The 12445-nt window shown below is 46.3% G+C and overlaps 1 protein-coding gene across 33 annotated transcripts in view; it reads right to left on the bottom strand.

The window, feature by feature from the left end:
* LOC112557156 (basement membrane-specific heparan sulfate proteoglycan core protein-like) overlaps positions 1 to 10803 on the bottom strand; it is a 131013-nt gene extending 120210 nt beyond the window's left edge. For 18 of the 33 annotated variants that reach the window (XM_025226838.1, XM_025226836.1, XM_025226840.1 and 15 more), the window contains exons 1-2: positions 10417 to 10802; positions 2193 to 2373 (exon numbers count right to left, since the gene is read on the bottom strand). In XM_025226838.1, the coding sequence (XP_025082623.1) occupies positions 2193 to 2373; positions 10417 to 10515 (280 nt within the window). In that variant the 5' untranslated portion in view covers positions 10516 to 10802. Of the gene's footprint in view, positions 1 to 2192; positions 2374 to 10416 lie in introns of all 33 variants that reach the window. The other 15 variants (XM_025226815.1, XM_025226818.1, XM_025226821.1 and 12 more) reach the window with 1 other exon arrangement.
* Between the last annotated feature and the right edge of the window lie 1642 nt (positions 10804 to 12445).

The raw sequence follows: 12445 nt of genomic DNA, 5'->3' as shown, positions 1-12445 counted from the left end.
CCCCTTGCTGACCAGTCGCCCATGGTGTAGCTGTGGGTGAATTATTGCCTGGAGCTACTGTGTAGTTGCTATGTCGTGATATCGAGTAGAAGATGTGTGCGTGTGTGTGTGTGCGTGCGTGCGAGTTACCAATGAACGCACAGGCACATAACGAAGCACATCATCTTTGCCGTGGGAGATGAGGCTGCTGAAGCAAGCTTGACTAATTATAGTTCCATGAAAAATTCCTTGGGGAAGGTATGTGGAAATATTATCGACGGCTTACTGACTCACACACACGGCAGGAAGTGAGGCTGCTCTTGGCGATGAGGCGAATTCATCACCGGAAATGCCTCGACATATAACAAACATTATCTTACTGCCAAGTGGGTCCAGTTAAAGGTTACCTTATTAATTTAAAGGAAATTGTCAGCACCTTGCACTCCATTGGATATCCCCCTAGCATTAGCCTACTCCACAGACCGCGTTAGCATTTCCGTTGATGTCCACTACATGAGATAAACACTAGCATGTCTTTTGTTGTCCTCGACCTCAGTGACTAGGCCTGCATTTCTCTCGACATATTATATTCTCCATCAGACATCCTGTCTACATGCCCTGGAATCTATGTTCCTGCAACATTCCAGACAAAGCCTACCCCAGCTTGTTGACAACAAGTGCTACGTTAGTGTTAGAACTATAGCAATCTACTGACAGGGCTTCACACTGGGGCCAAGACAGCCACAGCTTGTAGAAAACATGTTGTATTGAGGTCAAAACAAGCCACAACATGTACACAACAAGTAATTTATTTGAATGCACGCAATGTTCTCAAACAGAAAGCTGGAGACTAGGGCGGGGAGGAGCAGGATGCGGGGAGCATCAGGTTGTGGTAATCCTGCGTCGGGAGGACACAGTCTTTACATTATTGGACGTCAAACACTGAGTGTGGTACACCACACACTAAATACTGACAGTGGTACTCCACACACTAAATACTGAGACTGTGGTACTCCACACATACTGAGACTGTGGTACACCACACACTAAACACTGAGTGTGGTACTCCACACACTAAACACTGACTGTGGTACACCACACACTAAACACTGAGTGTGGTACACCACACACTAAATACTGAGACAGTGGTACTCCACACACTAAACACTGAGTGTGGTACTCCACACACTAAACACTGAGTGTGGTACACCACACACTAAATACTGAGACAGTGGTACTCCACACACTAAATACTGAGACAGTGGTACTCCACACACTAAATACTGAGACTGAGGTACTCCACACACTAAACACTGAGATTCACATCATAAACTGCATCCTCCACGGTGTTAGCCACTGGAAAGATGACACACAGCCATGTGCGTGAGATAAAATTATCTACTCCTTGTGCTAACCTTTGACCTTCACCTGCTTGATTAAGTCTAAGGTCTTCGTGGAGCAGACACACAGTGCACTATACATTATACACTATACACTATACACTATCTGCTTGTAGCAACTTTCTCTGTGTCCCTAGTGCAACCTTCGTCAAACACATGCTCGTCATTACGTGCCCATGCTCCTCTCACACTTGTTGAGTTGAAACAGCTCTGTGGGTTGATGTAGATTGTAGAGGGTTGATGTCTTTCCTCTACTCTGTGCCTCCTCCTCTCCCGCTTTGTCTGCTCACTCTCTGTCAAGCTCTACTGCCTACCTGCAGTCTCAGCCAGTAAGCCCATCAAATCAGATACATGTACATGTATATACACACTAAGTGCCCAGGTTGGGAAAGATGTCCATAAAGCGAGAGATTACACAGGGTGAGATGTGTAGAGAGAGAGAGAGGGTGCTCGTGTGTACCCACGTATGTCCGAGACCGTCTGAAGCTTAACAACACACATATATATATATCACTCATCACCTATCATTGTACCTACTGTAAGCGGCATTGTAGCGACATTAAACATCAGGTGAGGCGGGCTGACACTGCTACTAGACATTACTAGACACTGGGGCCAAAGGTCAAAATTCCGTCTGCGACTGCCGCACGTTGCATGGCAGGTGGAGTGGAGGTGGCGCCTGTTACAAGGTCTGGATGCTGCCGGCAGACACCTCGCCTTTGTTGCTGACACAAACACCAGTAAACAGGAAGACGATAGGTTTGTGAGGAACAGGGTGTCTTTGTCTACCTAGACACTGGCTTTGCTGCTTACCTGGGTACCCTGCAACAACTGTCTTGGTGAAAGGCGGCTCATCTGTGGCACTGCCTTCGTCTGGTCCTGAGCCAACGTCGTCTGCTAACAAGTCCTCGTCATCTGATATCAAAGAAGGACCACTGTTCACAGCCCTTTTCACCAGTTTCACCTCACTGTCTGTGAACTCAAAGTCCTTCTCCTGTGACATACAAAACATCACACAGCTACAGCTGGCGTCCACAAGGGTGTGAGTGGGAGCAGACACAGCAGACAATAATAATCAGGCATAACAGTCTACAGACTACCATTCCATCATTTCACTTCTGATTCCTTCAAAACTCTGTTGATGTAAAGACAAAGAAGAGTCAAGATAGTACATAGCTATGCAGGCTGTAGGTCCAAACTATCAGCACTGGCAATTACATCCTACAGGTCTTTTGTCAAATTTGTCATTGCAGTTTGTTGTTTTTAGCTGGTTGTTATTAAAAGTGGTTGTTGCTGTCGCTGGCTCTTGCTGCATGTGTCTGACATGTTGTTTCAAGGGATAAATTGTCATGTCACGTAGTTATTTTCATGAACATTTCCTGTAACTGTCTTGACTAAGGTTGCAAGCAGTTCATGTTACAAGTAGCTAGTGTTACCACAGAGCAATAAGAATTACAAGTGTTGCTATGGTATTTGCTTATGATTATGAGACTATCAACTTACTGTTTTCACAATGTTTTCAACAATATTGTTATTAGTCATGTTGATTATGTTTATAGCACATGTAAGTGATGATATCTTTAGAGAAATGATCATTACAAGATGATAATAAACATATGCAACTAAAAGATAAACAGACAGCTGTACTGTGCACATAGTTTCTTCATGTGACACTTGTATAACAATAAATAATCATAAGGTTTCTAAATATCCTGCTAGAGGATTTTCCCCAAGTTTGAATATCATGGTGGTAAGAAGGGTGGCTGATAAAACAGAAACAGAAAGTGGTGTCTGCAGGTAAGACAGCTGAATACTGTGTAAATACTTGATGTTCACATTAGACAGGTAAGACAGCTGAATACTGTGTAAATACTTGATGTTCACATTAGACAGGTAAGACAGGTGAATACTGTGTAAATACTTGATGTTCACTTTAGACAGGTAAGACAGCTGATTACTGTGTAAATACTTGATGTTCACATTAGACAGGTAAGACAGGTGAATACTGTGTAAATACTTGATGTTCACATTAGACAGGTAAGACAGGTGAATACTGTGTAAATACTTGATGTTCACATTAGACAGGTAAGACAGGTGAATACTGTGTAAATACTTGATGTTCACATTAGACAGGTAAGACAGGTGAATACTGTGTAAATACTTGATGTTCACATTAGACAGGTAAGACAGCTGAATACTGTGTAAATACTTGATGTTCACATTCAGAAAAACGATTTAATTCTGTATTCACACATTATGTTCACATGCAACACACGGTTTGATTCTGTATTCACACATTATGTTCACACAGCAGACGACCTAATAGGGTATGAGCACTTAGTCTGCTGTTCACATTCAGCTCATTCTAGGCGGTTCATAAAAAGTTTGCTGGCAAACGTCGGCCGCTTGTATGGCTCCCCGTGCATTCCACGGATGTATTTTTTACGATGAACTATAAACATCCCAAACCTTTTAGTGGTATTCCATGCTGCTGTCTCGCTCGCTCTCTTATCCCTCCTTCTCACTTTCCCTTATTTGTTATCTTTACCTACTTTTTCAGTGTTAAACTTTTTTTTCCCTCGTTATCTCGCAGACTCATGACATGCGCACAAAAGCCGAGGAACACATGCACACACTGGGTGAGCGAGAAATGAACCCAGTCCTGACCCTCCGCTACTGACGGGGATTATACCCACGGGTGAGGTCAGTCTGTTCGGTGACCACACTCCTCTTGTAGTCACATGATGTGATTGCTCCAGTCCTTTAGGTCCCACCACGTGCTCTGTGGCTTCAGTAACGGCTAGTGAACACATTTACACATTTATATCTCGGGTGGATTAGTCTCTCCTTACATTTCAACCCGTTTGTTGAGCTCGTGAGATGCTTTTGCTCGGTTCTCGGAGTTTCTGTTTTTCTACTAGCAATTATCGTATCTTATTTTTAATTCTTGTATTACTTTCGGGCTTCTGTCCTCATCTCTTTTTTCTCTGTGTGGTTTTCTCGTGTTACAAGCCATGGTGCTGTTGATTGTGAAGCAGGCGGGCTGGCAGGTGAGCTTGTGCACGAGCTGTATGAACAGCCAAGTCAGGGGCCAAAAGGGATTTTCTGGGCTTTCTTGGTAATAACCTGCCATGAAACCCTTACAACACTTGATGTTTGATCGGGTGCTAAGTCTGGGTACTGCCAGAGTTGGTGGTGGCTCTGCTTGAGCTTCAGTGACTGTCTTTTCTGAGCTGAAAAGTGAGAAGACAACTTGTATGGGGTGGGGGGTGAGCTGGGAGGTGCCTTACAGGTGTTGAAGGAGACAGGATTGAGCAGGACACTCGTGTACGGCAGCCCACCCTTAGCACCTGTCTGTAGTAGTGCAGCAAGACATTTGTGTTTGTTGACTTATTTTTACTTTTAAAATGATTTGTTATAATACTTTACTTGTGTTTTCGGTATCCTCAGTAAGTCAGCATGTGTTGAAACAGATATTCACTACATTTAATGGGAGGAGGGAGATTTTCGTTTAATTATTTTCAAACTTGATCATATCTGTTGATGCACTGTACTTTCTCTCTGTCACTCTTTCCTCCTTTTCTTTTGTCTTAACTTGATCCTCTCAGCTGATTGGCTGTACAGGGCAGGTCTCTGTCTCCTCTCTCTGCCCTCCTGGATCGGTGCCCGGATGATGTGAAGCATGAAAACTAATTAGTTCGGCGCATGCGAGGAAACAGGATGCTTCGATTCATCGGGTGTATGATGAAGGATCTACTAACGCCTTGTATATATGTATGAATATCTCAGTATATATATATTAATATAGTATTGATGGTATTCGTTGACGTGTGTACGTTTTACTATTGCCACCTGCCTAACTGACTGCTGACATAAAATTACAGTATTCACTCCATCTTTGAGTTTCCCTGTCTTCTTCCATCTGGTGTTATCACTACTCATTTCTGGAGGGTGAAGCCAGGGCAGACCTCGTAGATGGACAAAATGGCAGCAGCATTGTGCTCGGCTGTCTTCAGCTGCCAGACACTGACCATCCATCTTATCACTTGGCATATACACTACACGAGTAGAACACGATGTGATCTGCTCATATTACTGCAGTAAACCACCTACACTAATCTAAATCTGGATGTAGCTACATCAAGAAAATTTGCAACTTAATTTCCTGGCTGAAAAATGTTGAAATGTTTACTTGACGAGAACAACAAATAAATCTCCTGGAACTACAGAATGTGTGCGCAAGTCAAAGCCGTAAATAATGACACACGGCGAGAAACAAGTAAACACACAGTGGAATGTGAATGAGGTGCGAATAGCTCGCCATTAGCTACACATTAGCTAACGCAGTATAATGTAAACACAGTGTGAGGAATTGTAGTACAATGGCCCACACACACAACACACACAATGTGAGGAATTACAGCACAATGGCCCACACACACACAGACACACAATGTGAGGAAGGATAAGACTTGTACAACATCCCGAGGTGCCATGGCTCAGATGGGCCAGAATCTGACACAAAGACGAGAGTTATCAAAGCGATGTTTCCTCACTGTACAAAACTCGTCATCTACGATGTATGTCGATGTTTGGTGTACACACACTACGCTACTTTACCTACGACTAATGTGTAGAGATTTTGAGTAGAGGTCACTGTTTGTGTCGGTATGGTCTACAGCTTTCTCAAGTGCAGGCATTGATGGCAGCTTTTGGAAGCACCTGCCAGCCTGCAGCTGGTTAGCTTAGAAGCTCAATGCAGTGCAAGGAATCCTGGCCCACCGGCAGCGCCACCATCACCACGTGAACTGAATGTCTGATGGAGCTCGGGTCAGTTCGGAAGGTCGGTGAGTTGCACGCTGTCCCCCAGTCCGCACCACGCGTGACCCCGCTACCCGACCTCCCACAATTCCCCCCCCCCCAGTGTTCCTACCCCCCCCCCCGTGTGCCCTCCAGCCACAACACCGACACACGCCAGTTTCCCCGGACGAGGTTTTGCTCATCCCGCCCTAAACTTTCAGATTACAACTCGCACGGCGCAAGAAATCTCGTCTGACTGGTCCTCGCGGATCATCAACAGGCCAATAAATTTAAAAGAGCCGCATCCTGTCTGACACTCGGACAAGGCTGACATCACGTCGCCAGTCGCGATCGAGGTCCTTCGCTCGAAGGTCACGTGATCAAAATAGAAGGCAGCCACCCGAGACCAGCGCTAGATCATCTCCTAAAGACTACATGTACTCGCCTCGTGTTATCGTCTCACGTTTATATTTTATGATGTGCACCTGCCTCACACTTGTTAAGTCATCTGCTACCGCAAGTCAGACCGTGACAACCAATTCTCTCTCCCTCAGTTTGAAGTCACGTGACTGACGCATGGCATTCGACAACGGTGAGTACGTCACGTGACGTCCGCGACCCGCGTGTTTTTCTTGCCTTGGGGTCTGACCCCAGGAACAAGAGGGGCAGCGGTCAAAAGGTTTGGACACGGGCAGGTGAACAGCAAGGTGACAGGTGTCACGTCAGTCTGTAAGGTCAAGGTCTGGTGACTACTGACTTTTTCTTTCTGTCTGCTGAGCCAGCAGCTGGGTGAAGGAAGTGAATGAACGTTTGTTGATGTGCGGTCTGAATGACTGAACCACCGTGTTCTTTCATGTGTGACCGGCTGATTCTACCTCTCGCACTTTCGCGTGTGATCTACGAGAATGAGTCATCCTAAGCTTTCAAATCAGTTTGGTGGTGTGGACTGTAGAGTAGAGAAACTCGCCTGGTGTCAGGGGCTAGCCTGGGCCACAGCCAGACGCCAGCGACTCAGCGAATGATGTCGGCGAAGACGAAAAGCAAGAAAGGTCACTAGATACTGCTGGCCACTTCCATTCTGCTGGTCAGCCTTACATATGTCAAATATACAGACATGCACTTGACTTGAGGCCTACACGTGCTGTGTGTGTGTGTGGAAGGTGCGTAGGTCTCTGCTACACTACACGTCACTTGCCATGCGCCATGATTCTCTAGGGTCATCTCACTGCGCTGGGAGTGAGTAGATGCTAATCACTACACGTACAGCTGGGAGTGAGTAGATGCTAATCTCTACATATACAGCTGGGAGTGAGTAGATGCTAATCACTACACCTACAGCTGCCAAACCTGAGGTCTACACCCTGCAATCAGTTATGAAGTGAGGGTAAGTCCAAGAGCAACTACGGGAAGACGGAAAGGGAGCTCACTGAGATGTTCAAACTGAAATCACCTGTGATCTACGCTGTTTGTTTACGTCCTTTTCAACTGTTACCTGTTCGTCTTCTCATCTTGTGGGAAGGAGGGCAGTGGTTCGAGCAATGTACCCCAAGTCGACCAGCAGCTCAATGGCCACCTGACTCCGTAAAGAGTTGGGAAACGTATGGCAGCCCTCCTCCTCCCCTCCCCCATACACCCTCACATGAAGCTCCCCCCCTCCTCACAGGAGGAAAGTGTAGCCTGTGACAGCTCACTCTCTGTACGGCAATCCTGATTATCTTACTGCCATCGTCTGCTACAGCCCAGTGTTTAGTTTGTAAGCAGCACCCAGGTCTTCATCTTTCCTCTCCGCGGTCCTTATCACAATCAGCTGAGGTGTGCGATTTCGCCGACTTTGTGGTTGACGTCGTGTACCCGGTATTCACAACCACAGGTCTGTGTTGTCTGACAGTTTGACTGCCAGCGGGGGGACCGGGCCATCTTGTCCACAAACTGAGTACAGAAGGGAATGGGAAGGCGTGGGGGTGAGGAAATCAGTTAATACAATACAGGGTGTCTCCTACACATGTACTTGCTACTCACATTTTGACTCTCTATCACTCACTGAATCTTTCATTTCTTTTGAGATCAACTGGACCCATAATACTAGCAGAAGTGTGACTACGTTTTGAAGCGAGAAAACTTATCATAAAAAGCTATTGGAAGCAGGATACTATCACCGAAGTGCAAAGACAATTTACAAAAGTACAAAGATCCACCAACACGACGCCGCCATTTATCTTTTTCACATTTAGCTATTAATCTTATCAATAAACGACATTTAAAGATAGGCTGCCATATATTTGTAAATGTGAACCATGTATCTTGTTTGTGAGTAGATAAACGTAGCATCTATTGTCATGTCAAGTGTGAGGACATATTTTATTTTGGGGGAAGGACACTGTCAGGTCTTAGTGTCAGCCATGCGCGGGTGTTAGCTCAGTTCTCACAGTGTTAGCCTGTAAAGTGCTGTCAGCTAACTCCGTCTCTTTGCGGCTAGTTGCTAATACAGTATTAGCCTGCAATCGGTCTGTGGTCAGCTGTGTGGCTATCTGTTGAGTTATCTCAATATTAGCTCGTGAGAGCAGCGTGCGGTGGGCTGTAGGCGACTTCTTCAGTCAACACACCTCCTCGCCATGTTTGTCCCCCACCACCTCCGCCTTCTGTTGCCCCCTCTGCTAATCTCGATTAGTGAGATTATAACCGTCTGCTGGTGAACACTAATCTCGATCAGTGAGATTATTAACCGTCTGCTGGTGAACACTAATCTTGATTAGTGAGATTATTAACCGTCTGCTGGTGAACACTAATCTCGATCAGTGAGATTATTAACCGTCTGCTGGTGAACACTAATCTCGATTAGTGAGATTATAATTGTCTACTAATGAACACTAATCTCGATTAGTGAGATTATAACCGTCTGCTGGTGAACACTAATCTTGATTAGTGAGATTATAATTGTCTACTAATGAACACTAATCTCGATTAGTGATATTATAATTGTCTGCTAATGAACATTAATGTCGATCAGTGAGATTAGGAAGTTGCACACACACGTGAGTGCTATCACACAAATACATGTGCAAATAATAACAAGAGATTGCGGGGGTTGTGAGGAGGTGCATACTTGCTGCAACAGTGACATCAGCAATACCCGGGGTGGCGTGCTGACATGCAGGCCGCTTGTCAGACAGCTGACATACTTTGCTAGAGGAGGAAGGGGAAACCACAGGATATTTTTGTCTCCCCTTCCCCCCATCCACCCGACTACCACCGGTGTAAGGAGCTGCGGCAGACAGCCTAGACTGCTGCTGTGGCCTATTTATATTGTAGTACGTGTGACATCCAGCCTTCCTTCACCTCACCCCACCCCTGTCCCCCGTACCACATGCAAGACAGCACAAATCGCACAAGAAAAGTGACCCCCTGCTCGCTCCACCTCATGCCATTCATACTTTTGTTTTCAATTTAAACAAATATCCACCCCAAACACTAAGCCTGGTATTAGTGCAGACTGAGGCTACTGTAGTTACACGTCAAGCCCACCGCACTATCAGTCCTTATCTACATCTACCTTCCAAACCCAACACTCTCCTCTTGTGTTTTCTGTTCTCCTTCATCTGCTTGTCACTGCTGGTGAAGCAAGCTACCTAGGGATGGAGAAGAGGTTTGAGAACTGTCTGTATCACCCGCCGCCAGCCTGCCGCCCCACCGCCAGGTTGTGTAGCGCACACACCACAGCACCACCACCAACACCACCAACCACACCACATGCCAGCTTTGCACAGCAACTCGCGGGTGGCTTCTGCTGAGCTCGCACATTGCAGGCTGCACTAAGGTGAATCACACAGACCCGCTTGTCAGGCCGGCCATAGCCAAAATAGGACCATTCATGACACAGCTGGTAGGCCCACAACTTGGATGATAAGCACACAGCCTACTCACTGATCACAGTCAGGTTAGGGCTAAAGGTCCACCTGACTACTGCAAGTCTGGGCACAACAACTGAATTAAAAACTAGCCATCAACACCTGTGAGGGTGTGTGGGGGAGGGGAGGACTGAACAAAGCGACAAACTCATAGCAGTCAAGAAAGTTGGCAGTCAGTCCCTTCCACCCGCCTTTGGTGAGGGTGCGGGGTGGCTGTAGGATGTTTTCTTGGAACTGTGGGTAAAGTGCGATGGATAACACTTGTATCTATGACCACTGACAGCATGCGTACAACGTGTATGACAGGTGAGAAAGGATAACTGTTCACTTACCAGCTCATGTGCTAGAACACATCCAATGCATACCAGAGCCACGATATAAACAGTTTTGCAAGACCAGGAGTTGAGCTGAGTCTCTCGGAGTTTCGCCATTCTCCGACAAGAAGCAGAAAGAGGGGCTTGGTAAGGCCCCCACCAGTATCACAGACAAACGGCGTGCTGACGATCCTCTCCGCACTCTCCACACACTTGAGAGAGTCGCCGGCTTTCACTGTAGGTGAGTCCTCGGCATCACTGAAAGTTGCTTTTGTAGCCAGAAACGACTTACAAGTACGGATCCACCCGCCGTGACCCGCTTGTACCTTGGAGAGCAAGCCAGAGATGTTCCGCTCTCACTCGTCACGGCCTGCCCCTACAGCGCGCTCTCGCATGCCAACACACATGCAGCCAACAGTAGGGTCTGGGCCCTGGCCCCTCCCCCCACACACCAGCCCCTCCTCCCCACACACCAGCCCCTCCTTGCCAGCGCGCGAGCGTCGAGTCAGCAAAAGGAAGATCGAGGCTGGCTCAGGCGGCGGGGCCCAGCGCGGGGCTCATCAAGTCGCCCCTTTGTCTGGCGCTGGAAAAAGGTCTTCCGCCGCACGCCACCAGCCCCACTCGTGTCACACAGACGTCTTTCCAGCCCAGCGGCCACGTCGGGTGGGCGGTCAGGAAGTGAGTTCCACTGCTCGTGACTAAGACGGCCAGAGGAAGGGGTGGGGGGTGTGTGTGGGAAAAGGCCGGTCAGCCAGTTCGCAGGACTTGTGTCGTCTGGGACCACATCAGTAGTTGCTTGTGGGCTTCCTACCCCGGGGATTGCTGGCTAGACGCGCACTGCTTTGCATGACGACAGAGGTTGTTGCACGAAGGAAGACATGACGTCATAGATCGTTGCACGAAGGGAGACATGACGTCAGAGATTGTTGCAATAAAGAATACAGAATGTCTCTTGTAGAAGGAATAACGCTTTCCGCTGTAGATTGTGTGCTGGTGGTGTAGAACTGTAGATGACAGCCACAAGGTGCACTGGACCAAACTGACTTTAGGACTATTTATAGTATCGCGTCAATCTGAACATAAAGTCAGGGGATAACAAAATGTACAAACTTGTGGACACAGGGTAGAAGGATGGTAACACAACACTTGTTGACACATGGCAGTAAATGTAACACAACACTACTTGACACATGGCAGTAAATGTAACACAACACTTGTTGACACATGGCAGTAAATGTAACACAACACTTGTTGACACATGGCAGTAATGCTTGCTGACCACATGCAGTAAATGTAACACAACACTTGTTGACACATGGCAGTAAATGTAACACAACACTTGTTGACACATGGCAGTAAATGTAACACAACACTTGTTGACACATGGCAGTAAATGTAACACAACACTTGTTGACACATGGCAGTAAATGTAACACAACACTTGTTGACACATGGCAGTAAATGTAACACAACACTTGTTGACACATGGCAGTAAATGTAACACAACACTTGTTGACACATGGCAGTAAATGTAACACAACACTACTTGTTGACACATGGCAGTAAATGTAACACAACACTACTTGTTGACACATGCAGTAACAACACAACACACTTGTTGACACATGGTAGTGAATGTAACACAACACTTGTGGACACTGGATAGTAGGATGGTAACACAACACTTGTTGACACATGCTAGTGAATGTAACACAACACTTGTTGACACATGGCAGAGAATGTAACACAACACTTGTTGACACATGATGTAAACGGCAGTAAATGTAAACACACTACTGTTGACACATTGAGTATGGCAACACTAGGTGACACATAAATGTAAACACAACACAGTAAATGTAACCAACATTTGACACAATGTAGTGAATGTCAACAACACTACTTGTTGTAAACACACATGTAACACACACTTGGTGATTGACACAAATGTAACACAACACTTTGTTGACACATGTAACACAACACTTGTTGTAAATGTAACACAACACTACTTGTTGACCACACACATGGCAGTAAATGTAACACA

The sequence above is a fragment of the Pomacea canaliculata genome, linkage group LG2 (assembly GCF_003073045.1).
Source record: "Pomacea canaliculata isolate SZHN2017 linkage group LG2, ASM307304v1, whole genome shotgun sequence".
NCBI lineage: Eukaryota > Metazoa > Mollusca > Gastropoda > Architaenioglossa > Ampullariidae > Pomacea > Pomacea canaliculata.
The sequence above is the reverse complement of the archived record's forward strand: the minus strand, read 5'-3'. Positions and strand labels throughout refer to the sequence as shown.